General features: G+C 42.1%; 2 protein-coding genes across 4 annotated transcripts; both read right to left on the bottom strand.

The window, feature by feature from the left end:
- Positions 1-727: 727 nt before the first annotated feature.
- cUnh8orf76 (chromosome Un C8orf76 homolog) lies at positions 728-5,747 on the bottom strand. Of its 3 annotated transcripts, XM_079275034.1 has the most exons (8): positions 5,579-5,747; positions 4,749-4,850; positions 3,762-3,905; positions 2,986-3,036; positions 2,729-2,873; positions 2,396-2,516; positions 1,562-1,694; positions 729-1,445 (listed from the first exon to the last, which is right to left on the bottom strand). In XM_079275034.1, the coding sequence occupies exons 1-8, from the start codon at positions 5,678-5,680 to the stop codon at positions 1,281-1,283; spliced, it is 963 nt and encodes a 320-aa protein (XP_079131160.1). In that variant the 5' UTR covers positions 5,681-5,747; the 3' UTR covers positions 729-1,280. The 3 variants fall into 3 exon arrangements, with proteins under 3 accessions (XP_079131161.1, XP_079131162.1, XP_079131160.1); XM_079275035.1 differs by lacking the exon at positions 2,986-3,036 and having other exon boundaries at positions 728-1,445; XM_079275036.1 differs by lacking the exon at positions 4,749-4,850 and having other exon boundaries at positions 728-1,445.
- Positions 5,748-18,943: 13,196 nt separating this feature from the next.
- Positions 18,944-23,699, bottom strand: zhx1 (zinc fingers and homeoboxes 1; the record flags this gene model as incomplete). Its single annotated transcript, XM_079274763.1, has 7 exons — positions 18,944-19,225; positions 19,558-20,778; positions 21,036-21,200; positions 22,016-22,231; positions 22,413-22,619; positions 22,962-23,416; positions 23,522-23,699. The coding sequence occupies 7 exons, from the start codon at positions 23,697-23,699 to the stop codon at positions 18,944-18,946; spliced, it is 2,724 nt and encodes a 907-aa protein (XP_079130889.1).
- Between the last annotated feature and the right edge of the window lie 208 nt (positions 23,700-23,907).

The raw sequence follows: 23,907 nt of genomic DNA, 5'->3' as shown, positions 1-23,907 counted from the left end.
TTTATACTCATCCGGGCCTCAGATCTCTGACTTCAAACGGATTCCTACATATCACTTGATTGATGACACAAAAACCCTTACTTCAGCGTAATCTTTGAAAGCCAGGTCTGCCTTCGTGGTCCATATGAGCTCCTCAGCATCCTTAGCGACGCCACTGTCAAGGGTACGTTTATTTATATCTACCCCCAGGCTAAACTAATGGCCTTAACGCCCTACCAGCTTCCTAGAACTGCTGACTCGGTCTTTTTGACTTTGTCTGGAAGTTCCCTCCTTTCTTCTCTAGACTAATGACCTCTATTCTCATGGCTCACACCGCCTCCGGCTTCCCGGACTTCATGGGGGTGCGATGGCTGCCCCCCCCCCCCCCCTCCTTCATCTCCCGGGGAATTCCAAGCCGCCATCTTTGTTCTTTGTGTAAATTTGCTGACTCAACTCTTGGACTTCCCATGAACCAAGAAGCACGCCTGGGGGGTGAGGGTGTGTGTGTGTGTGTGTGTGTGTGTATGTGTCCCACCGTACATTTCAGGGCAACGGAGGGTTCTTGACGACAGAAGCCTGTCTGTCTAACCGGTTCAATCTTATAAGAGCCTCAGAGTCATATGCCTGATCTAACCACGGCTTTTGCCGGTAGAGACATCACGACTTCGCAAAACCTCCACCGTGTTCAACATTACGAACAGCCAATGTTGGAGGCAGACACCTCATAAACTGTAGAGATAAACCATAAGTACCTACGTATAATAATAGGCCCGTTTCAAAGAAGACATTTTGTTTGAGAATATTTCAGAAACAAATATTTTTATTAAAATCATTCTTAATATATGAACATGTTAAGGCATACGTGACATTTTAAGCAGAACATTGGAAGATTTACAAATGTGTGACTTTGTTTCCCGTCTGAATCACTGTCATGAATCATACGGCACACACGATGAAGTGGATGAAGCCTTGAAATGTACGATTCACGGCGCAGTTCTCCCAGCGCTCCAATAAAGTGAGGAGCAGAATGTGAAAAAGTCTATTACATTTTAAGACCGTGATTTATACTTCTGAATAACCGTGATTTATACTTCTGAATATTGTGCTGTTTTTGGTATTTGAGAATGTCAACTGTATTTGTGTATTTCCACTTCTGTTGCAGGACTTTGATCTGGCTTTCAGTTCATCCAGTGTCTTTCACGTTTTGATGGGATTTATACAATGACAGGACCTTCGGCATGTTCTTCGGTCCCTTTTCTGTTTGCCAACTTCTTAATATATGAACAGGAATCCCTGGAGCATCAGCACTGTGTCCGTGTCTGAAGGCCATCAGTCTCGAGCACACCGGTCAGTAGGATCTTGTTCCACCAGCGCTCCCTGAAGCTCTGCACACACACGCTGGCCAGACTGTCCCCGTCCTGGCAGTCCTCCCTCATCTTCTCTGGAATTAGGTCCTCTGACACCACCTGGGCGATCAAAACAGAGAGAGACTGAGTCTGCTAATGTGTAAAAACTATCCTCTGACTCAGCACCAAAGGCCTTGATACAACATGTACAAACAAACCCAGGAGCAAGTGTTCACCTCAGTGAGAGCCTGCACGGTTGTTTCTTTGGGACTCAGCCTCTGTAGCACCTCATCTGTCATTTGTAGAGTGCTTTCAGTGCGCTGCAACACGAAGGAGGACTGCTGCTGTCGAAGGATTCTCAGCAGGAGTCTGAGGGAGACGCAAGAGACGATGAGACATTCAGAGACTATGATTCACATTTAAACTCTTGATAAAATACTCCGAGCAAATCTGTAATTTGAGCACACACTTAACTGTCACATCTCCCCAGATTACATCGTCACTGAGTGGATGTTTTGCAGAGTATCTGGTTGAACTTCTGATGTGTGAGACAACTGATTAAAACTAGGTATTTTAAGGTGTAGATTCATTTTTTTAAGGCTACACCAGCTATTCTCAGCCACTGGGCCAGGGGCCACTGTTGGGCCTCAGAGCGACATCTAGTGGGCCACGCAAGTACTGCCAAAGAAATGCTCAGATTAATAATGCTCAGTAATTTACATAAATAAAAACAGTTATTCAAACAAAGCATAATTTAAAGGACCAGTTAAGTTTGAATCTAAATCTGGATTCACAAGGACAGGCAGTGATGGGTGAGCGTAAGCAGAATACTTATTTTGGTCATTACAGCTGACAATTTATATTTCTCCTTTATCATCGTGTCATGTTCTTTTCTTATATATTTAGGAAGGTGTTCCTCGTAAATTAAGTGAGTCTTAAGTTGAAAAGGTTGAGTGCCAGTGCTTTACACAACATCTGGTCCAGCTGCTCTTTCAACTATTACAATATATACTGTGACTTGGATGATATTTTCTTCAGTATGTGACGCATTGAGATTAGAATCTCTGTACCTCGTTCTGATGAAACAGACGCAAGCTTTCAGCCAGATTCTGCTGTCATTGAGCTCTGCTGCCTCCCGCTGCTGTTCCTCAGTCCCGCCATCATTCTGCTCTTCTGATGACTCACACCTCTCTGGGGAACACGATCATAGTAGAGGTGAACACATCGGACCATGAGGACACATCATATAGTTATCATCTATGCGTTTGCTACTTGCCTGAGAAAAGGAAAAAGACTGTTCATTCACCACAGCCATTAAAAACGATGAATCAACGATTCACGTGCATTATTTACTTTTAAATTATATTGGTGCTAAAAGAAACAGGAAGAGAACTCCATCCTACCTGTGGTTCTGCCGCTCTCCAGCAGCTGCAGACACATCTGTCCAAGGTTGTACCAGTGCCAGGGGTTAAAGGGCAGCAGGCTACACAGCTGCTGCAGAGCGGACATCTTTGATCCTACGGCGCCAAAATGCTGGAAGATGCTGACCTTCGGTGAAAGAATATATCTCAGTTAAGAATATTAAGAATATTATCACATTTGCAGAAAATAATTTGGGACCCACAAACAAAGAACAATGTGTGTTCTGGCTAATGCTGACCTTGAGCAGCAGGAGGCTGGTCAGGTGACAGGTGTTGGACACGTCTTTGCTCTGGAGAAAGATAATGTGTAAATTACGACCGAGTTCTGGCTCCTTTCGAATTTTAGTAGACGAAGAAATGCAACTCGCTCCGTCAGATAGGTTGTCTATCACAGAGAACATTTAAGGAACTTAAGCTTAGTTCATGTTATTTCAGAGATGAAACATTCTTCAGGGGTGGTGCGTTCAGGTGCTAGTGGGAAACGTAGGTCCATTTTTTAAGAGAAAACGGATTACAATAATGAGCTGCATTGGTGGATGTTTTAAAACAGAAGACTGACAATAAGCAAATGTGGACTCTGGTAATTAAAACGTTTTCTGTTTAACAAGTAACTTCTAATATCTGAGCTTAATCTTTATTAGCTCTTAAAGCTGAAGTAAGAACCAAGTAACGAACATCCTGTGAATAAAAAGCAATGGCTGCCTGGAAGGTAAATATAAAAGTCAACCAAAACAATGCTATACTTTGAGAAACAATCATAAATATTATATTCATAGTGTGTTGTAACATACAGTATTATTCATGTTTATAAACTAAAAGTATTTCATGACAGTAAGAGCAAACATAAATGTTATTTAAATACACTAAATCGCAACCAATCTAACAATGTTGGATTTTTTTCTTGAACACCAAGTGGTATATAAAGCATTTCACAATGTCAACAGGTTGTTCTGGTTAGAGGGGCCATTGTTCTACATGGGAAACCTTTCATGAAAAAAAGCTCACAGAAAATTACCAGTAAGTCGGCAAAGTCCAGCGCTCTGTCTCTCTGGCCCAGTTTGGTGCAGCATCGGGCCATTCCCTCCAGTACATCTCTTCTGATGGTCAGGTTGTTGTCAGCGATCCACTCCTGGCAGCTGCTGTATGCATCCAAGGCTTTCTGTACCCACCACACCGTGAGAACATTACACACCTCATAGTGGACAACGGAGAGCGGTGTGAATGACATAACGTGACAAAAGTTATGAGCCAAGTCAAACCCAGTGTTTTAATTGCCTCGAGCAATTAATGTAAACGTATTGGAAAAACAAACTTATTTAAAGTGTGTGTGTATATATATATATTTACATATGACAGCAGAAAGTACGTTGTTCAAATACAGCAAATAACATTTAATATTTCAACATTTAACCTTGTTTTACACCCCCTGGAGTTTCAGTGTGTTGTGACGAGTGGGTTTTCACACGTCTGTTATTTGGAAATGATTCCGTGTTAATTATAGTAAATACATTAACTTTTGTGCTCTGTTGGGAAGAATATGTTAATGTCTACATTACAAGAATAATGTAATGTGAATTCATAAAATTGTATGCGATTAATATTAAGTTAATTATTGTAGTTGTAGAAAGAGGTATGACCAGATAAGCGTTCTGCCTACTCCTTTCAGGCATATTATCTATTTAGAATTTGCTGTATATGTTTACTGTTCATTTTGGTTACTCTTGCTTTGTTGTCTTATTATTTGTTACACATTAAAACAATAAATCTAATCTATCGATCTCAGTCCTGTATGTTGGTGGCTCTACAGAAACAAAGACTGGCCCATGACACCAGTGCTGCTGCAAATTACTCCCCATGGACCAGCTGACGGACATTCAAATGAGAGCTTCCAACGGCCAGTTGTCACCAACTTCAATGGTAGTTTGTCAACATAACTGAAAAATCACAAAGACCGCAGAGAAGTACTTCAAATTAGAAATGAGTGACTAAACTGCTGAATTACCTGATGGTCTCCCTGTCTCACAGCCAAGTCACCTCTGAATTTATAGATTTTCTGCTTCTCCAAAGGATCATCTGTATTGAGCGCAGTATTCTCACAGAACCACTGCAGACAAACAAAAAGTGATTTAACAAGGAAGATGGATACGGTTTTATTGTTTTAGCACCTGGCCGATATAGGCACAAGTTCTTACGGTGTGTTCATGGTGTGTTCAAGGAGTGATTCATTAAAGACTTATGGACCATCAGTTCAAGACTACAGACCATTATTCAGCCGGGATGCTACAATATCCACCAAATGTCGTTTAAGAGATAGTGTTTCTCTACATGCAAAGATCACACACAAAATAAATAACATGGGATAAACTGGATAATTTTTACCTTTATTAAAGTATTTTATCTTACAGTTATAAATCTATAGCCTAAATATCAACGTGTTGCCCACAACGGAGATAAACTGTTGGTGTTTCATCCCATTCTGTGTCTATGTTTGAATTGTATGTAGCACAACTTGAATGTGCTACATTACATAGTTTTGTTTATTGAATTTCATCGTGCATCTTTTTTGTCTTCGCATGTGCAATATGAGATTCAATCTTTGACTATTGTTCTTCTTGTTACGTATTTAACATTATAAGTGTGTGTGTCGTTTACGAAAGAGTCAAATTAACTATAGCTTGTTAGCTAACCAGCTAGCAGCAGCACATCACAATGAAGAGCATTTTAAGTCGGTGTCCCTTCATCCGTGTCCCGCATCATCAACACACGCCGTAGTGCTGGTGTCCCTCACTGCAGCTGTATTCATGTCAACAGTTTAATAAATTGAACTCTCACCTCCGGCTCACACAGTTTAGCGTCGTACGGACACAAAGTCACGGAGACTTTGTCTCTCGCCTCCAAAAACACAGAGTCATCAAACGTGGCGAATATCTCCATTCGGACCCGACAAGTATGAACAATTCCCTGATTTCAATAGGTAAGCGTGTCACAAGACACAGCTTGTTTAAACCGCAGTTACGCAGTCCTTACTTGTAAATTGCACGACTAATACAGTGTCCGGGGTTTAATGGTTCCGGGCAGAAAGGTTCCGACCCATGATGTAAATTGACGCATGCAGCAGGACACATCAACAAAACAAGAATGAGTGGTTCAAATACATCTGAACTTTAATTTAAACTGATACCGACACCCGAAAAACATATATTGTGAATGGCAAGTTTGCATCTTCATAGTGTCCAAGCTAAAAAAGTGAACACATATATAATATCAACCGTACAGCCATATATTATTTCCTATAATCAGCGGAAGTAACATATACAGTAAGTGTCAATCAAACAAAATGTAATTTAAAAACAACATACTGAGGGCTGAAAATGCAAAGGGTTTATATCAGCAAAGGTTTACAACATACATGTGGCCAAATAAGAAATATATTTCATGCAAATGGAAATCCATTTTTTTCTGTATATTTGAGAGACATCTCAAACACTATTTCTGAATGGGCATATTTTTTTCATATCAGCATTAGTTAATGAAATAATGATAGTCCGTGAAAATGCCCAATGCCATTTTAAAGAAATTAATTTTAAAAAAGTTGTTGATGTTGTAACAAAGGTTTTACACAGTCGAACAAAAGTCTACGAACCTCAAACACATTTTGCTATAATAACAATATCTTACAGTATAATGAAATGGATATGAAGGATACATTTACACTACTGTAAATACACATTGCAAACATTTTACAAATTAAGTGCATACAAAACCTGAAATTTAGGCTAACATCAATTCAATTTAACATGAGGAACGTTTAACTGGAGGTGAAACAATCTAATTTAATACTGATGACTCTATATGATCTTCATAAGTAAACGAGACCATCAGTAGAAGATATTTCTATATAGTTGTTCTCAACGCTCTTTCACCGGCCAAGAGCGGAGCTTCACCTCACTGCTGCACTGCAGCCAACACCTACACCACGCTGCTGGAGGCCCAGGCCGTATTGCTGGTCCGCAGGAGGGAAGGGCGGCACGGGAGAACCAGAACCAGGACTGAGCAGGGCGGACTGTCAGACCCTGCTGCAGTAAAATGAGGTTTTCTAAAGGGGCTCTGCTGCTCAGAAAAACTTGCACTTTATCCACACAAAAAAATGTGTGTTCCATGTAGTGGCTTTAAATAAACTGTTACAGTTACTAAAAAACAAGCAATATCAGTTTTGTTGTAAGCCATGCTAAAGCAGATGGAAGTAGAAATGCCCTCTGCTTCATTCCATCATTTTTATGTGGAAAGCTGCTGCACTGGGCCTGAACCCATCACCGATGCCACATATTAGAGCAGAATTTTTCACAACACACCAATGCCACCAGTGACCCATAGCTGAGAAAAGCAAACATATATTTCTCTTACTTTGCACATATGAAATTATATTTCTTGACATCAGATTTGCTGGACCACGAATGCTTCCCTTTTCTGCACATGGCACCACTCATGTTACAGTCGTCTATCTTTTTGTCTGGAGCCCAGCGACTGAATTTTACAGACAGATCCTCGACCCAGAACCAGAACTCGAGGGTGCAGGTGTAGCGAAGGCCCAGCCACACAAAGGGAGTGCTGGAATTTCTGGCCTCCAACTCAGCCCAGGTCTGGGTCTCTTCGTCAACGATGGAAGCCAGGTGCATGTCTTGGTCCCTGCAGTGTTCCAGTGCTTCTACCCACGTCTTGTTCTGTCTGATCAACTTAAAGGGTGATTCTAAAAAAAGAAAAAGTGAATAGAAACAAAATAAGTGAACATGCACAAGCATTTTGAGGGTGAGAGCAGACACACAACCGTTTTAAAACTGTGTGTAATTATTTACTAGAGGGTTCCAGAAATGAACTGCATCACCTGGAATCATCCACTTTAGAGGAAACCCATACCTTCCTCTGATCACTCTTTCAACTCTTATTTAGTCCAACAATTAATCTTTTCATATTTCAGAATATAAAACAAAGGGCACAATAGAGAATAAGAGGGAATAAAATGGGAAGATTTCCCAGAAAGTGAACATCTGAGAGAAAAACAGAGGTTTAACACATAAATTAGGGTTTTTGCTTACAGTGTGTCTGTGTTCATGGCCTTTTTGTCCACATGTAACCGTAAAGGAGATATGCCAGTAAAGTATGAACTCATCTCTAGCAACTCACTTTGTGGATAAGAACATTGTGTACCTTTCTTTGTGCCAAAGATCTTCATTCTACACAGAATTAAAACGCTCGGTTTCGGTAAGAACACAGTGATGTAGCGCCCTGACACATCCGTATCAAAAAATAAGTCATTCCGTTCGTTCTTTGTGAAGTCTGTGATGTTTGTACGTCTGGAAGAGAGAAAAAGATGAAGTTATGAGATGAAGAGGCGCAGACTCAAAATAAATAAAAATTAGACAGGCCGAAGCCTCCTGAAAATGTGAAACAAAGCAATTCAAAGTAACATGAAAGTAATAGACCCACATGCGGTTGGTGGTGCCGTTCTTCTTTCGAGAGTTCCCAATGTGAATCTGGGCACCGGTTATATCAGTGTTACTCTGCTCTACGTTGAAGATACTGATACAATATATTCTGTAGACACCCAGCAGGTCAATTCTCCACCAGGGGTTGATCTGGTTGTTGGTGCGAGAACAATTGTTCACATCCTCAATAGCTCTTTCAGAACTGTATACAACTCCATCAACAGTGTAGTTTGATGACTGTGATGTTTTCCCGTTCAGTTCAGTTACATCACTTGCGTTGCAGGGAACTGTAGATAAAAAAGAAAAAGCATGTTTATACTTTTTTGCATGACTTGAGAGAAATTAGACTGTAGTGTAAAAATGCAAAAAGTCCGACCTGTTTCATTGTCATATATGTTTAACCGTGCATGTCCTGTGAAATGTGAAACAACAGAGGATTATATAAGAATTCCTGCTCCCATTTCCATTTTTATTTCATGTTACTAGAAATTATGATGTCAGTGGTTGGTAACAGACACTTTATTTGGTACAACTAATAACAATAATAACAGTATAAAATAACACCAGTTGGAGCAGTATTTAATTCTGAAATGTGATTTTGAAGATAGAGTAAGAAAGGCACACATATTACATGTCTATGTACTACAATTGGAATTCATTGGGGAAAATATCAATGAATTGATTGAACTACTTAAAAGAGTAGTCTCACCCAAATTGCCACTTGTCTTGCCCAAATCTCACCCAAATTGCCACGTGAAAACGCGTGCATGAGGCGTGTGCATTTTTTTGCATAATGATCTGAAACCTGAACTTTTTTGCGCATGCATGAGAGTGCGTGTGTCCGTAGAGGGGCGTTTAGGAGGGCGTAGAGGTGTGTGTGAGACTGAAACTTATTTAGGCCTGCTCATACTGTAGAGCAGGGGTATTCAACTAAAATTCCAAAAGGGTCAGTTTGAGAAAATCTCCTCAGGCAAAGGTCTGAAACATTACAATAATATCTATCTATCTATCTCTATATATATATCTAGATATATATAGATATAGATATATCTATATCTATATCTAGATATATATCTATATATATCTAGATATATATATCTATATATATCTAGATATATATATCTATATATATCTAGATATATATATCTATATATATCTAGATATATATATATATATATATATATATATATATATATATATATATATATATATATATATATATATATATATATATATATATATATATATATATATATATATATATATAGATAGATATCTAGATATAGATATCTATATATAGATATCTATATATAGATATCTACATATATATATATATATCTACATATATCTATATATATATATATATATAGATATATATAGATATATATAAATATATTCAAGAAGCCTAGTAGTCGTAACAACGTCTCTGTGTAGTCAACAACTGTCAGACCAAATAAAGAAAGTACACATCAATTATATTTTAAGAAATTATTATTCTCAGTTCTCAAATTTAACTGGATGGATTATAAATAATACATCAATAAATGTTCTTCTCATTTCAAGTAAAATAACAGCTGGATTAAAGAATAACTGACATAACAAAGCTTTTCAAAAAGCATTAACAACATTAATTTCACTGAATTGTCCTGCTGCTTTAAATTCACTTCATTCAGGGTGAAGTCATGTCAATAAAATAGCCACAATACTATATTTTGTCATCTAAAAAGAGAAATCAGTGAGCATGGACTTTATGTGTGGTTATTAACACTTGTTTCAGCTCTATTCTCTCTGTTAACATCATTGAACGTCATGCGAGATCCCCCGTCTCTCCCCCGTGTGTCACGGTGTGTGTAAACCTCGCTCGAGTCAGGAAACATGTCAGAATACCCATATTTGATTGGCTGAGCAGCATCACCTGATGTGATTTACAACGCATTGGTCGGTGCGTTTCATGCACCGCTGAACAAGTTCCGTAACGGCTGAATAACACGCGGTGGTTAAAGTACAAACTCTCAACTTAATATGTATAACTCTGAATTATCTATCGGTTTTAGGTCCTGGGTCCGGCTGCAACAGTGTCTCGGCCCTCCAGTGGGGGACCCGTGCTGTAGAGGCACTAGGTGTCTCCCTTAGAGGGGTGAGCCAGGAGGGGAGGTGTGTGAAAACTGAACTTTTTTGCGCATGCGTGTGGCTTGCAGCTAAGGCATGTCTTTCAGGCTATGGGGAGGGCTATTAACAGGCCACTTAGTGAAGAGATCAGTCTCTTGAAACATGTTTTTATTTGTAATGTTTGTGTAGCAATTTAGTAACAAAATATTGAACTGAATATTGAATATTTTTCCCATTATCTTATTTTCTCATTGCACAGTTACTGTCTTCCTCAGTTGCTCTGCTTCCAGTGCAGCTTGTTTTAAGTAGAGCTCTAGGTAAGAACAGCGCCAGAGGCCTGCAGACTCTCACCTGCAGCCAGTGCAGATTAAAGTAAATGGGGGCGGTATTGTTGATTGTCACAGTGTTCAACCAATCAGATCTTTAGTTTGACATGTTGTGCATATTCTTTGATGTGTCAGCGCCTGCTAGCCGTCCTATAATGACAGCATTACATGCCGCTCAGTGTCCATGTGTAGCTTTCCCGCGAGGTGCAGAGTGTGCTGTGATTGGTCAGTAGGCGAGCACGTGACTATCGTGAAACGAAACTTAACAGCCAGCAGAGGCTGATGGGTAGTGAATCAAATCACGTGATGCAGTTCAGCCAATCAAAAAGCATTCTGACCAAGTGAGCTGTACCATGACAGAGAGTGCTGAGCTGAGGAAAGACATTGCAGAGCAGTACATTCAAAGTTCATGTTGTGAAAGTAAAATCCGATGATAATCTCTTCGGTTCGCGGCTTGTCATAAAGGAATGACGGTGGATCCCACAGCCAGACCAGCTGAGGATGTTATATTTTCCTGAATTTAGGCTTTTGCATTTTCTAAATGCTTGAGCGTTATTCAAACAACTCCTACCGAACGGTTTAATACGAAGACGTACAGTTACAGCCTTAAAAATGAATAATAGCTGTGGCTCCACAATGTGGTTATAAAGTGGTATTTCAGCTGCAGGACAGCAGTGAAGGCCCAGGTATAAAATGCACGGCCCGCCACTGGTAATACAGCAGTAAGCACAGAATACCCTACCCGTACATCAGTATAGTCAAATCCTCCGTCGAAAATATGAAATTACGTGTTTCATTTGGGAGTTTTGAGCAATTTGGAGCAAATTTACAGTTTATCATTGATTGACATTTTTGTTGACCGGCCCTACCACTCATTCTGTGTCAATCATTTGATAATTCACTGATATGCATGCACATATAGTGAGCTACTTACCAATCAAAGAGATTCATATTAGACTCCACAGCATCTTTACTTTGAAGGAGGAAATATACATCAGTTGACTCGGGACAAGTTAAATGTTCTATACAAGTGACCACAAATGAGATCAGGAATAAAGCTTTCAATTAATTTTAAATTGCACAAATGTATCTACATACATCTAAGAGGAAGAAAATACATTGTAAGGACACTCTAAGATTATAAAATTTAAAAAAAATGGACAATTTAGGATGTAGTAAATTCCCTTACCTTGTCTGCCTTTTGCCCTGCGATAGTCTGGCGACCTGTTGAGGAGAAGAGGTTGAAGATGATGGATGGATGGATGCCTGACTTGTATCTCTTGACAATGATTTCCAAATGATGCCTTCTTCCAGCCACAGCTATATTTTCACTTATCTCTCTTCCCTGACTGCTGCCTTTATGGAAATACAGTAACCCTGTGCAACGTCATCTCTCCTGGTTGTCACTCGGAGTCCAGCTGTTATTTCCATAGCCAAAGCACCTCCAGATCCATATCCACGTCTGTCAACACATCAGGACTGCAATGCTCTCTCTGTTCCACCTACGGTCAACGCACGAGTGTTTTCCGACACATGCAAATACCACAGCATTTCCGTGATCTTCGCTTCAACAGAAACATTTTTATGTTAAACGCAAATATATACAAATCTATTCCACCTGCGTCTGTGTGAGGTACTATTATTGTAGGTCTGCTGCAAAATACATTTGCTTATCAGTTACAAAATATGGCCTTTTGATGGACTCTAAGAAAATAACAACACCAACAACTATGTATTTTCAACAAATGACACTGCGTCACTGGTGGATTAGTTAGTAAAGCACACTGTTAATACCATCAACAGTGACGATAACCTCCTCAAAAGACGTTCCATTGATTGACCGGCTTGTTGGGTCATAGTTTGAATGTGATCCAGTATGTTCCTCTATGCTTCTGTATTTAGTCCAGACTGCTTCAGTTCACATTTATTCAAAGCAAAACAAGCAACATGTTGCTCACAACTGCACAAATCTTTTGATCAAAATTTATTGGGTTTTGTCCTCAAACAAGTATAAAATATAAATCCTATCTAAATCAAGCGAGCAACCAAAGCAAAGCCTCAATAAAAGCTGGGATTTTAAATTAACATTGTACAAATGGTCTGCCTCCACAGCTGGTAGCCACAAGCTGATGATTGAGGGACCACGAAAGGAAATGTTAGTTTTCTAAAGCAAGCCTGCAGAGGCGATCGCACATACATACCATGTTTAATGAAAGTTTATACTCTCAGTTCTTAACACATTTCAGACGTACAGACAGAGTGTAGGAATAACTTAGTGTAGATGGAAGTGTCAGTTCTGTAGACACAGAATATCACCAATGTGAACTGTTTTACGTCGTCACTAACAAAAGGATCTTTGCCTGCAACCTCGAGTAAGTCATTTTCACATTCCATTCCAACATTTATTAAGAGTACACAGTTAGATCATTGTATTCTTCCTATAGCATCTGTGTCTACGGAACCAACTGCAACGTAATACAGGAGCTGAGAGATCACGGTCACCATTCAGTAAAACATACATAGAAGTAAGAGTTGTATTGAAGCGGGAACAAAGTGAAACATGTTCAAAGCAAAGCACGCCCTTGAGAAGCAATTACTCGGGGTAAAAAACCATCAACAGATAAAAAATTGGTCAGAAAAAACAGCGAAAAGGTGAAAGATTCACTGTAAATGAAAAAAAAGAAAACCATCAGTACATTACAATTCTGACATGGTGTGTTTTTTCTTTCTTTTTTGCCAAAAAGCTGGCTGCTCTACAGTGAAAACATTTGACTCTCTGATTGCTGTAAGAAACATCCAACCAACTACCTGTCTCAATGGAGAAAACAAGTGAAGACTGTAGCAGAAGTATAGCAAAGGTTACAGATATGACATGTGCACAATAGGACATCAGGTAAACTACTCAGATCACAATGGTAGCTCTTAGCTTTACTGCACAACGTTAACTAGGATACATGATGACTGTTGGATTTAAAATCACAACTCAAGGAGCAGACATGTCACCTCAGCGACCTGGGAAAAATCTATTTAAATGCATGATTCATATTTAAAACAGAAGGTTTATTAGATATTTACATTGCAGCAGAACCAGGCTGGTTCTGTTTCTACCTCCTGTCTAATGAACAGAACATATTTAAAGGGATTTTAGTAAGGCCATGCCATAACGTTGGGGGACTCATGAGAGACAGATTAAAACGGAATGGTCCAAATGTGTGCAGCAGAGGCGGAAATATCCAGAGAAGAACATGAGATCTTACATTTCCTATAATGTAACAGATTTGTATCTTTTATTAGATTCTCCCGAACTTCTAAATGACCACGTCCTGCTTTTATATAGTGCATAAGTCTGAGTAGACATGAGGAGTCATGTCGAGCAAACTGCTTCTGAGATATTAAATCATTTTTCAGTTACATTTAATGTTCCAGAGCCTCAAATTTGGACACATTATTAAGCAAGCAAAAAAACATTCCCCCAGTGCTACCAGGACATCGGTTAGAGCAATTCCTTCATCTATGAACATGTCTTGTCTGTTGAGTTCTGATTCTATACTTTTGCAACCAAAGTACCAAAAAGCCACGTGAACAATACAGTCTGAACACTAAAACTGATTCTAGTTTAAAAAAGCACGACTCTATTGTACATATTGAATGAGTCTGTCTCGTTAACAAGCGGCCCACCTACGTCTGGAGAGAGTTGTACAGACACAGTTTTCATAGATAGAAACATATAAAAACCATTCAAAACAGACCGACGATAGGAAAGACAGAGCACACTGTAAAAGACTGTGGGCTGGATACCCGGGGGGCAGGATTAAGCCTAACCTGTGGATTACAACACGCTAATGGCAGACAGCCAGTTTGAATCATGTGCACAAATTAGCATATATATTACATATTAGCACGTGAAGCTCCAGGATTCAACAAAAGGGCACAGAATGGCTGCTGTACATTGACTGCAAATGTGGTGATAACAAAGGACTAAAACGTGTCTGTGATTTAAAGAAAGAAAAGAAGACAGGTCCGTAGTTGCAGTCGACTTGCTAACCAAAAGCAACTGGTATTGTTAAAACTACGCAAAGACTTAATCCCAGATTAGGCTCCTACTGTGCCAAGTATACCAACCCAAAAATACTGTATGTACAAAATGAGCAGTTGTTTGTCTTGTTATTGCATGCAGTATTAGACAAAAGGTATACCTTTACATTTGGAATTTGTTATTTTTCATGAACAAGCACTTGTCACATTACGACAAAATGTATCAAGGTTCCAGCTCTCCTGCTGTTGCTATAAACTAGCTATCGCAGCTAACTACGGCTAGCAGACAACACACCGCTTTCACAGGTGAATGCTCGTTGGACAGCTAAAAGGTGCCGGCACGTAGTGTGACGAGTGCTCGGGGAAATACTACAATACATTTCGGAAACACCAAGGTATCGGTTTAAGGACTTACAACTGATGTTTCCAATGTCAACTCCAGAGTATCGAGGCACCTTTCAGCGGCAGCAGGAAGCAGAGCTCGGTCATGCATCGAAACTTAAGTTTGAACAAGCCTCCCTTTACAAATCCCCCAAACAGTATGTGTGAGCGTTCACAAATTCTCTCCCATCTTCTGTCAGGAATTGGTGACATTCTGTTCCAACAAGTGTACAAGCCATGTAGGCACATAGGTTTATCTGCAAAGCTTCATCAGAGTCTCTGAAGAACTGTGGTTGAGACAGTTTTCTGTCTATTGTCCTGTCAACTTGATGCAGTACAGCGCCAGGAGAACAGTTAGAAAGAGGATCGAAAGAGGATCGTTATTTGGTAGACTTTCCCACCACAGAGGGAACGCTGTGCCGTTTCTTCACGCATCATAACAACTCCTTCCACGAGAGAAAGCGAATTTTCCAAGAACGTCTGTTTTAATTTGCTGAACAGTTTCAGTCTTTTGAAGATGTCCGTGCAGCCCTGTCTGTCTGTCTGTTTTGTAGCCAATTTAACGAGACAGAGAACCAACAGGACACCGCTTACATGTACAGAAACATATCTCGGGAAGTGCACATCATAGGTCTAGGCATTCATTAAACAAGAGGGGGGAAAGAATCAGACGGGGCTATTTTGGGAGCAGAGAAGGAGAGATGGGAAACAATTCAAATGGTTTGAAGCAAAAATACAAAACATGATGGCAAATATAACACGTGTGCATTTTCTAATGGATAGAAGCTTAAAGATGGTGCTCAAATTGTGCAATATAGCAAAAGAAAGTGGTGGGTGATTGTTCTACTAGTTTTTTCAGCCTCATAAACATCCAAATATGAAACAACACATGGCATTAGAAAAGTGGATAAATTGATTCGTCCTCCTGAAAACACATCAGGGATTTAAAAAAAGGCAAAACACTGGTGCAGTTTGTATACAAAACAGAGTTGGTCTCTCAGAGCCATTTTATGGTATAATAAGAGATTAAGGTGCCAAATTAGGATTCAGTCCACTGTGCATACAAGTGGACAAAGTGCTTTTAAAAAAAAAAGTTAACTTTAGGTGCTTCACGTTTGTCTCTTCAGTGCAGACTGGAGTCAAATTATTATTTGAAATACTGCTTTACGGTCTTTCCTAATGTACAGGTCAAGGTCCAAAATGGTCACAGGCCTCGTTTTTTGACATGAGCCCAGTCCTCAAGGCAAGGTGTTGGTGATTGCAGTCAATAACTTGTGGATTGAATTACTCCAAATTGACACTGGAGCTGCAGCTGGTTGCGTACATTTACATGGTTTGGGTAAAACTCTGCAACACTGCGTTCCCCATCTTCAAATCATGTCAAACCTTTCCACCCATCGAGACCCACCTTGAGGAAATTCCAAGCGAAACCCTGCAGCAAACTATTTCTGTTTCTATTATTATTATTATTATTCCAGATGTCCGTAGCTCATTGCTCGGGAGACAACACATTCAACTTTGGGACAACAGCCTCGTACTGTCTGAATCGGTCACTATATTAACACAGGATGAGTAGAAACATTACTAGCAGTGCATACTCAACGCATACTGTGGCATTTCCCCCTCAGATCTGTATGTGTTCAGTTAAAAGTCTGTAACACTCATGAAACAACAAGCTGCTGTAAAGGGAAGACTTGAGTTGACGTCCTGTGTTTAAAAGCATCATGGCATTGGCATTCATTCAGCAGTAAGGTACTTTGTCTCATATCGTTTTTTCAGACGTTCATCTCTGAGAGATAAAATGCCCGACTCTCTGTGTAATTATATCACTCCATGTTAGCTCAAAGAACCTGCTGAGTCATATCCAGTCCATGCGATGAACTTCACAGGCGCTAGAAAAACAGATACTGTCATTATGTAAAATCAACCAGTTCCACAAATAGATGTATGCTCGTTTCGTTGGGAACATTGCTCTGCAGTGACATCTAGCTGCCATTCCTTTTTAGGGGCCGTTGTAAATACAAAGGAGTCTTTTTTTTTTCTTCTGTGTTTGATGTTTGTTTTGGACCAGGGGCAAAACATTCAGAACATTGGAGATCGAAGTTTGAATTTAGGCCTGTGCTCATAACAGGCTCTACGTACCTTCTCAAGGAAATGCAGCATAACTGGATAAATAAATCTCCCTCACTGGCTTCATTCGACCAAGCAAGAAGTGCAAATCTAACAAGGGGCATCGTCGACATTAAAATCTCTCACACAGTCAGTATTCATCTATCGCAATCAAATGTACGAATGTGTCTGGATCAGTGTTGGGCAGAAACGTGTTACTCAGTAATGCATTACTGGAACATGATTATACTCCCCAGTGTAACGGGTGTGAGGGATTACATCTTCCTAAACAGTAATGACATATACACAGTTATTCCTCTTTAGTGCCAGGTAAGCTTGTGTTACGGTGACGTGAACACGCGGCAGGTCGGTCTGCATCTTTGGGCAACTATCGCCTCGGGCGCATTGTGTGATCATGCTCTGAGAGAGAGAAAGAGACAGACCCGGCTCTACCACGGTGCAAAAGCATGTACTGCACCGGCAGTTGAAAATGTTGCACCCTCAGTTCAAATTTGAATAATTAATGCCACTGAGGACTGTGTGGGCTTCTCCACGTGCACCTTCTAGTTTGGTTCATGTATGTGCAGCACCGCAACGTGCAAAACTGTTGGGTGAAGGCGAGTGTCGATCAGCAGGTGTGTGGTGATTGTTGAAATACTCTCTCAGTCACTGAACTGGTCTCATGGTTGGAAAAGAGGCTACGATGCGCCCTGGTAACCAGAATATTGAGTTACAAGCTGATGTCTGTATTGTGGTTTTATTGTTGCAGACTGGTGTCCTTTAACCAGTCATTTAGTGATATTACTTACTTTTGATACCAAGTAAGTAAAGTAATATTATTATCTTTTAAATGAGTATTAAGTAAAAAGTAATTTATTACACTTACTGAGTAACTTGCCCAACACTCGTCTAGTTACACCTTTCTTGGGGGGGGGGGGGGGGGGGGGGGTATCTAATGACAACAGATTTCATCTTCAGCTTGAAGATTGCACTTCATGGCAGGGGCGGACTGGGGAAAAAAGTGGCCCGGGAGTTACTGTCAGACCGGCCCACTCAAAACACGGCATGTATTTCACCGGTCTACGGCGGCCATTCGCACCTCCGCCGGCCCCGCCCCGACCGTCGCCTGGCAGGACCGCGGTTATGGAGAAAAGTTTTTAAAAGCACCGTAGTGTCCAGCCGTGCTATGGCGTCCTCGGATCGCGAGGAGGAGTATAATGTCAGTTTATACTGTTGATACAGTTTTCACTGATTATTGACTTTCGGTATCAGAGTAAAATGAACGTGTTCTGTGAAGCATATAATATAGTCGGGGCCGGCGATGTCAGAGACCGGCCCAAACCCCGTCGGCCTACCGGGGATTCCCCCGGTATCCCCGATGGCCAGTCCACCCCTGCTTTATGGTATACCTTTTGTCAAAATATTGTGTAACTTTTTCTTTAGCTTTATCAAAGTAAGGTCTCTTAGGGTTTTTTAAGAACTCCTTCTTCACCATGATTCTTGTCTTAACTGTTATACATTACTTACAGTAACTAATAGAAGTATAGCGAGAGTGAGCTAAAGCTAATAGTCCATCTGTTAGTCTCATGTGGATGTGATGTGAGAAATAGTTTGAAAATACAGCGAATTATTGTTGCAAATGAGTCGAAATCAGCGGCAAAAAGACTTGGTTTAGCTACCTGTCTTCCAGCATTGATCATACCACTATTTCTCTTGTAACATTCCGTAATGTTTCACCGTGTTTTCCACAATCATTAGTCTTCAGAGACTGACAAGGATTTCCTGACGCTACGTGACGGCTCCCAAACCTCACTATCGTCCGTATCGTCACCGTCATCCTCCTCTTCATCTCCTTCATCGTCATCCTCGTCTCCCATTCCTGTGCCGGTCTGCTCCTCGTTGGCCGCAGACACCTCTCCCTGCGTCTCCGCTCCCTCTCCAGCTTCGCCCGCATCCGTCCTTCCTGCAGCCGCCTCCACGAAGGGATCGGCCCCCGTGTCCAAGCGTCGCTGGACCTCGGCAAACCACTCCCTCACCTTTGGACGGAGGGAGAAATGCATCGACTGTGTGATGACTGCACAGCTCTAGCGAACATTGAGGACACCAAAGGACACATATTACACATTTCTGATTTCAGATTTGTCAAGCACTTTTGCCATAGTTTGCCATGTTAGCGCCAAAAGCTGAAATCCGCCAGCTCAGCCATTGCCATGTTGAAAGCCGTTGAAAGACATTCCCGTATATTGCATCATAAACATTTGTTTGTTTCAGGCAAAAAATTCAATCAATCGAAATATTAAGTATTTAGTGCCAAATGGAAGCTGCTTGACATCCTCACATCCCAATAAAAAAGCATGTAATTAATTACCTGTTCGTAGCTCATGTTGGTCTTGGTGACGAGCTCATCCAGGTCTTGCTCATTGAGGAAATGGTGCTTCATGTAGTACTCCTTCAGAATCTCCCTCCCAGTCTTGAACTTCTTTGGTGGGGGAGATCTATCGACATCTGCACTGGAGGAGGCGGACCTTCTTGGCTGCCTTCTGGTTCGGGACCGCCCCCACCCACGATTCCGGCCGCGTCTTTTTCGACCGGTGCTGCTGCTGCTGCTTCCCATTTTATTGCCTCCTCCGCCATTTGGCCCTTCGACGTTGCCACTTTGGTACTGGAAGAACCATTTCAGGTTGCTGTTCTTCCACGAGTACCGGGAGTCCCCGAACCAGCTGACTATGTAGGACCGAAGGAGGCCGCTCTCTTCGGCCAGCTGCTCGTACTCCTCTGGTGTGGGCCACTGGGTCCGCACAAAGGCACTTTTCAGAATATGGAGCTGCTCTGGAGTCTTTTTACTCTTGTCTTTCATGTCTTTGTTGCTGCTGGTGGGCAGCTGCTTACTGCGACCGCCGGGAGGTGTCTGACTACCTTTACGAGAAGAAGAGGCGGAAGGAGAAGAAGAAATGCCTCCTCCTCCTCCTCTCACTCCGTCTGCCTCCATCTTCCCTCCCTCTGAAGAATCCGGGGAGGAAGTACTGGCAGAAGGCATTTTTCGTCTCTCGGTGAACCAGGCATCAATCTCCCTCCGGGTCAGTTTAGTCTCTGTCCTCAGGCGGCTCAGTTCTTCATCTGATGGGATGCTGTTCTTCTCAAAACTTTCCTCCAGCACCACCAGCTGCTCCGGAGTCTTCTCCTTAAACTTCTGCAGAGTAAAATCTGGGAACGGATTCCATGTTTTGGGCCGCGTCTCCTTGTCCTTCACAGGCGGAGTGCGTGGAGGATGGGGAGATGTGGGGGTCTCATCGCATGAGTCGATAATAATGGTGGTGCTGGCATTGCTACCATAGCTGCCACCTCCTCTGCCCCCTTCGTCATGGAAAACAATGACATGGCTGTTCTTGGAGTTGCGCTGGTTGTACCTGGTGTCACTGAACCATTTCTTGATCTCTCCCTTTGTGAGGTTGGTGACATTCATCAGCCGGGAAATTTCTGCATCGGTGACGAAGTGGTTCTTCAGGTAGCTGGCTTTCAGCTCCGCCAGCTGCTCTTTGGACTTTTTGGGCCGCAAGCCGAATGCGTCAGCGCTGAGGGCCGAGTTCTCCTTAGAAAGGGGGGGGGAGATGTATATGTTAAATATGGGCTTCTTTCTACAGGGCCATTTCGCATACACGGGTACCAAATACCTGCTCGGACGAAGACAAAATGGCTACAGATGAGTTCAGACACACATTACATACAACTGATAGAGACACAATGTTGTAATTGTATGCATTGACTGAGGTCAAAACATTGAAAAACCCTAACCCTTACTTGAAATGTAATATTTGCCTGAAAGGCAGCAAGCAGATCTGTCCCTACCTGTGGAGATAGAGAGGGAGGCTGGATGGTGGTAGCCCGTTTCAGCTCACTGTTTGTTGGGGTGGGCTGGCAGGAAACTCTGCTGGAGCTCTGGGACTGACTGGGTAGCCCTGCCACTGTCAGAGTGATGGGACTGGTCACTGGAAGGTGCCCTCCTGGGCCGACCTTAACAGAGTCAGAAAATAATGACACGGAGAATGTGAGGATGAGACGGATCGCCAGACAGAAAACCCTAAAACTGGTTTTCGGTCATAACATTTCCATGTACTTGTGTCACTGCACTTACATTTCCTTTCTCTTCTAATTTGTAAAAGATGAGTCTGAGTTAATTATATACAGTATATGATTTATATTGGCCAGCCCTACTGCAAGATCACTCACATTAAACTAGAGAAACATCACAAAAGGCTAGACATATCTACTAACAGTGAATCTGGTCAGCATTGTATGACCATTAATAACCTGTTAAATAATTAATAAAAAGATACATGGGCAACTATTAGATATATAGATAGATATACACTTTATCTCAGACTCAGGGTCCAGATATTCACACCATGTTCATGAAAACATAATTTATGCAAAGAAAATGTTTACTTCCACAGCTCAGGGAACATCGCTGACAGCAGTGCATGCTCCATATGCGATATATTCAGGCTTTACTCTTAAGGCATTGCTGCCTATTTAAACTGGTTCAATATATTTGAGGAAAGGTGACAGACATACAGCAAGTAGCAAAAGTCAAAGTCATGTCAAATCAAAAATATCAACAATCACATTGTTTCAAGTTAAATCAAATTCACGCCAGGCTGACATGTCAAATGAAACCAGCCGAAACAAAGTCTAATAAAACCAAAGCAGGCGATCCAAGCCGGTTTAACTGAAAGCATTTCAGACCAGTCTCAAGGTAACTGGGTTCAAGACAGGGCAGGTCAAAGCAGAGTCCACTTCGATATGCCGTGTTTTCTTTCCTTACCTACCTGTGTGAACACCAGGCTGGGCTGGCCCACTATCTGGCAGGTCTGAAGGATGGACTGCAGGCCGTTGGCAGCGGCTGAGAGCTGATGAGCCGGTATGACGGTGATGGTCTGAGGCACAGTGTGCACCGTGCCGTTAAACTGTTTCCTCCTGGCCTCCTCAACTTCTTCAGGAGTCCAGCTCACACCATGCTTCAGCCGCTGGGCTGAGAACCACACCTGGGTGGAGATCGAGTACCGGTACATTTGACTCCACGATTTACAAAATGAGCAAAAAGGCAAGAATAAATACTTACATTCTCTTAACTAAATAAATACACGGTGTAAGAAGCTTCTGTTTGTAGCTTTATGATGTAAAAGACGGGGGTGAACACCACATACTTTGTCACCTTTCACCCACCTTGATCTGCTCCTCTGTGAACTGAGTCTGCGCTGCCAGGCTGCTGATCTCGGCCATGGAGGGGTAAGGGAACTTCTTGTATGTGCTGCCCAGCAGGGGGTTGGTGTCCATAGCCGCACTGTAGGACGGTATGCTGCTGAGGGGAATCAGCAGCTGAGACTGAGCTGCTGCTGCTGCACTCTGCTGGGCCTGGAAAGCTGAAAGCACCTGAAATAAAGGAAGAGACAGGGAGGAGATGAAGAAAAGTCTGGACTGATAATAGTGGCAAAATAAAATAAAAAACTGACAGCTCGAGCGCTGTTTGGCAAGCTGTTGTCCTGCCAAAGGGTCTCTGTACAAGACAAGGAAGTTTACATCGAACCTCTCTGTTGAGGATATTTAACATTTTGGCCGCCCATTACCCACAGCCTACCGTCGCATTTAAGAGTGCAGGCTACCGTTTAGTTTAGAAACATGCATTCATCTCTCACAGATAGGGCTAATGGAGTATTCTTGCACACCAGCTGCTGCAATGAATCGTGTAAACTCTTGTATAACAAGGCTTTCTACCTGTGCCAGGCCAGCAGGCAGAACTGCGGGGTTTAAAGTGGCTGCTTTCCTCTGCTGCTCTGAGTACGGGCTGACCAGCAAGCCGCCTCCCCCGAGCTTCATGGTGTCGTGCAGCAGCATCTCCATGGCCGTCATCGGCCCGAGAGGAGCTTCGATGGGCTCCTGATCTCCCTCCACCTCTCCCTCGCCACCCCTTCCAAAACCCTCAACCGCCTCGTCTGTGGATTTTAAGGAACCGGCGATCCTTTTGGGTTCAGATTTGGTCTTCATCCTCATGATGGGGGTCTTGCTGAGGGAAATGGCCGCAATCGCTGCAGGGTCTGCGCCTCCCTCTTCGGGTGTATCACACTGTTGCTCCTGGTCGCTGCTCAGATCCTCGGGAGGGTTTGTAGCGCTGCGCTTCAGGGAGGGAGCAAGGACTTCGCTGTCTTCTACAGTGGAGACACTGGGCTCATCTGTGATTATAATAATACAGTCATTGACGCAGGTTATGTATATGTCCAGCTAACAAAGGGCCATTGTTGTCTACACACGGGAGAATAAGCCAAACAGAATCGTACCTGTATCTGGAGGGGTGGGCACGACCACTACTGCCTGATCCAGCTCCTCTGCAGTCGGCCCCTCCTCTGCTCCCTCTTTAACCTTTCCCTCCACCTCCTCCTCCCTTTCTGTTTTCTCCTCCACCACTTCAGAGGGCAGCACCATGCAAGGTGTGGTCGATTTCCGGCGGCTTGACATTGTCAAAGCACACTCGGTTTACTTCTACTCAGGGCTAAGAAGATCTGGGACGGAAGTGTCGAGGCTCACATGTCTTAGGTGGTTGTGTTCACATGCAAGAGTCCTTGATTTACGTACTTCTGGTGGAGGAAACCAAACAAATATGCAAATGTAATAGAAGGGAGAAGTTTTATTCTCAGATACTTCTTTCATAGATAGCAAATTCTCA

This window comes from Melanostigma gelatinosum (assembly GCF_949748355.1).
Source record: "Melanostigma gelatinosum genome assembly, chromosome: 9".
In the NCBI taxonomy this organism is placed as follows: Eukaryota; Metazoa; Chordata; class Actinopteri; order Perciformes; family Zoarcidae; genus Melanostigma; species Melanostigma gelatinosum.
This window is presented reverse-complemented; position numbering and strand designations above follow the sequence as displayed.

What these genes read in the sequence shown, in the direction of transcription:
- cUnh8orf76 (XM_079275034.1), bottom strand. Translation starts at nt 5,680, where the DNA reads ATGGAGATATTCGCCACGTTTGATGACTCTGTGTTTTTGGAGGCGAGA. An exon ending in CCAGCCTCCTGCTGCTCAAG is followed by an intron (nt 2,874 to 2,985) that starts GTCAGCATTAGC and finishes CTTTCACCGAAG; the next exon opens with GTCAGCATCTTCCAGCATTT. An exon ending in CCGTGCAGGCTCTCACTGAG is followed by an intron (nt 1,446 to 1,561) that starts GTGAACACTTGC and finishes TTGATCGCCCAG; the next exon opens with GTGGTGTCAGAGGACCTAAT.